A 3,651-nucleotide genomic window follows, 5' to 3' on the forward strand; every position below is an offset into this window, starting at 1 on the left:
AAACAGTGGGTCATAGAAATTAGACGCGTCTTTCATGAAGGAAACATTGTTGCAGACCGTGTGGCGAACATGGGGATGACACAAGAGGCTACTTTTATGTTATTTGATGTTCCTCCTCCTTCAGAGATTAATTCTTTTCTATTACACGATGTAGTTGAACTCAACTTATTAAGCTAATAGAAGTTCATTCTCCAAAATAAAAAAAGAAAAAAGAAAAAAAAGGAGAGGACCTGCCAAGCTAGAATGGGACTGTGATCTATCCACATTCACATTTTGAATAGAATCACAAAAGCTTAAATCAATGTTGAAGGACAGAATTCAAGCAACAATATTTTTTTACTGGAATGGCTAATCACGTACTCATAGAACTGCATATAGAAACAACTTCTCCAGTAATTATTTTTACGTTATAGAATTACCTCCCTAAAACAAATCAAAAACGAATTTCCGGATTGGAAAACTTTCCTATCACTCCGGAATCTAAAATTTTCATGACTTCCTTAGATTTGATGCAACTAGGTGCCTTGTATTGGCTCATAGAAACTCCTTGTGACACATAGTAATCCATAAGGGCATCAAAAGTTCCTTCCTTTACCACCCTAATCTCCAAAGGTGCAATTGTATTTTCCTTCCTATAGACTTTATACGTGTAATTGAGTGACTCTTCCATTCTGGAGCAACATTCTACCATTATCTTGGGATCAAGCTCTTTCGTATCGTTGCTTTCCTTCCTCTTAAGTTCCCAAAATAATACATAGTAACCTGGTGTTGATGAAGTATCAGCATAGCTAGAGTACCCTGTCAAGAGAAAGCCAAGTGGATCAAGAAGAGCCTTTGCTTTTGTCACTGCCCTTGAGAGGTCTGCTTCACTTGTTTTTTCTGCATCAATACTTAGAATTACATTTTGTCGCTCCACAAATTGGAATTGAGGTGCATTATTGTGGAAACCAGTTGCCATAAGAATATCTCCAATTTTGTAACGATATAAGCCTGAAAAAACAAAAAAAATAATGAGATCTCATGAAGCTACTAAAATATCTTTTGTAAAGAATCGTTCATTGCCTATATATATATATATAAAATTTAAATCTGAGGAGGAATTTTGCCTGCAGAAGTTGTGACAATTAGTTCATAACATTGACCAGGCTCCACATTTACAAGATCAACAGGTTCAATAGCTTCATTGTTGCTCTTCATTTCCTTGGATTCTTGGTGTGAAACCCCAACCTGATCTGGAAATATTGTTGGACAATCTTTCTTCACAGGAAGGAACTCAAAGTACGCCATATTGGGGACAATGGTGTAGGAGACATCAGCATGCCTTTTTAGAGGTTCTAGATTGATCCCACACATAGCTTCAGAGCAAACATAAAAGCTTGACACTAAAGGGAGCCCTCCACTGTAGAATTCAAGTGCTGCAGTATATTGACTCATAAAACCTGTAGTAATGGCACCGATATACTTTGCTTTAGGCCAAAGCTTTTTGATTATTCCTTCCCATGATTCACAACCGCATATGTTTTCTATTGAATCAGCCAAATCTGGATTAGGCTTCAAGATCAATGACAGTGCATTTCTACATCCTGAGTCAGTGATCCAATCGCTTACATGACCTGTTTTTATGTTAGAGCATAGCTCTTTCCAACGATCTTCTAAACACTTGATAGCTCTTAGCACTGCAGATGCAAAGATTGAGCCAATCCTTACAACCTCATCTCGCTGTATTAAACCTGCAAGTAATTGACAATACATGCTCTGGTTGGTGTCTAAGCAAAAGATTGTCTCAATTGGGCTTGTGTAAAGCTTGGGTAAGATGTTTATAAAGCTACTGCGCTTGAATAAAACTGTTGTGGCAGTTCTTGCCATTAAGCCAGATGGAGTTTCAATCTCTGGTTTGGCAAACATAAGTTCCATTCTTTTTCCGGCTTTATCTAAGTCACCAAAGTGCCTGTAAATCAATTAACTCAACTACTATTGTTAGTTTGGGAACGTATGATCATATAAAAATCTTAAAAGCTGCTCTGAGGCATAATAAAACAACAAAATTACAACAAATATGGGTTTTAATTACATTTCTTTAAATAAATATAATTTTTATGTAATGAAATTTTAAAAAGACACAATTATTTTGTACAATTATAGAAATTATCACTAATTGTGTGTCATTGAGGTGCGGATATAGGCATGCACGGCACATTGACAAAAAAAATCAACATTAGTGGCCCTATTCTGATGGCAATCAAAAGATAGTATTTGTAAAATTTTCTTGATTGTGCAAAATCAAATATCACGAGTTATTTATTGAAAATTTCAATTACATGTCGTAACTTGTTTCATCAAATTTATAATAATTTTTCAAAATACAAAACTATGTAAGAAAGTATGTCATAAAAAGCAACTTAGCCAAAAAAAAGTTGTCAAAAAAGCAAAGGGAGAGGATGACAAACACTGCAGCTAAGGCTTGTGCAATTGTGTTCCATGAAGATCAAACAGAATGGAAACCTAATGAATAATGAATAGTAGCAATATAATTTATTGACGAATGAGGAAGTGTAAATATATATCAACTACTATAAGCTATAAAAGAATGGGGGTTAATTAGTTTCTTACTTTCTAATGACAGATTCTATTAGGGTATCACGTAATACCAATTTGTCCTCCTCATCAATTGAAGGTATCAGTTTTGGTTGCCCTCCTGAAGTTCCGGTGCTGCATCAAAGATGATTGACTAGCTATTAAGGGGAAGCAAGAAATCAAAAGAGCATCTGAATATTTAATAATAATAAGTTCATGTATTCGGATCAAAGATCAGAACTGAAATTCTCTTTTCTAAATTTATTAAAAAAAAAAAAAAACAAAGAAAGACTAAAAAACAGTGGATAGAAGAAACAAAATTTACCTTCGATAGAACCCAGTAAGAGGTTCAGCCAAAAGGATATCCGATGGCTCCCCATTAGCGATCCTATTTATGTAAGGCTCAACATCTTGGTAAGTAATAATGGGAACATTCTTTTTGAAGAGTTGCTTGTCACATTGGCCATTAAGAAAGCCCCTCAGATACTCTGTTCTTGCATTTCGATTAAGTATCTCCTCTAATACTTGTTCTTGTATTTGATGCGCATTGGTGGTCAGGTACTCAAAAATCTCTAAACCAGCTTGGTGCCTCTCTGTTGCCATCGAGTAGACCTGTAATTGAGGAACTGGTAAAGGCTCAACTTTGCCACAGTTTTCACTTTTGGGTGCAGAAGGATAGTAGATAGGAGTGTATCTTATATAGCAACAATTGAAACTTTGAGATGATGGATGTGGCCGACAAAATGATTCAGACAGCTTTAAAGTGACGCCAAATCCGCTGCCCATTTCTGATTTTTTGACAAGTCAGGTGCGCCCAACTCTCGCACACGTGTTCACCTTATTTATTGACATATTGGTTCATGTGGTTTTGACTAAATTTTATGTTGAAGTAGTGATAATGACACAAACTAAGCAAAAAGGAAATTGAAAAACTTCCATGTAATTCTCATTCAACGAAATCTCATCCAATTGCAAGAACCTGGGAAGCCCAAAGCAATTTTATGTGTTCAATGCAAAAAACTCCAATTTTACAGTATCTTTTTCATCCTCCCTTTTAAAGAGCCGTGTATGGCTGTT

The 3,651-nt window shown here is 35.6% G+C and overlaps 1 protein-coding gene across 1 annotated transcript; it reads right to left on the reverse strand.

Annotated features, from left to right (window-relative positions):
- Positions 1-317: 317 nt before the first annotated feature.
- LOC18594013 (indole-3-acetic acid-amido synthetase GH3.17-like) lies at positions 318-3,250 on the reverse strand. The gene is made up of 4 exons (XM_007021454.3): positions 2,900-3,250; positions 2,611-2,709; positions 1,107-1,948; positions 318-990 (listed from the first exon to the last, which is right to left on the reverse strand). The coding sequence occupies exons 1-4, from the start codon at positions 3,175-3,177 to the stop codon at positions 434-436; spliced, it is 1,776 nt and encodes a 591-aa protein (XP_007021516.3). The 5' UTR covers positions 3,178-3,250; the 3' UTR covers positions 318-433.
- Between the last annotated feature and the right edge of the window lie 401 nt (positions 3,251-3,651).

This window comes from Theobroma cacao, chromosome 7 (assembly GCF_053813885.1).
Source record: "Theobroma cacao isolate CCN51 chromosome 7, ASM5381388v1, whole genome shotgun sequence".
Classification (NCBI taxonomy): domain Eukaryota; kingdom Viridiplantae; phylum Streptophyta; class Magnoliopsida; order Malvales; family Malvaceae; genus Theobroma; species Theobroma cacao.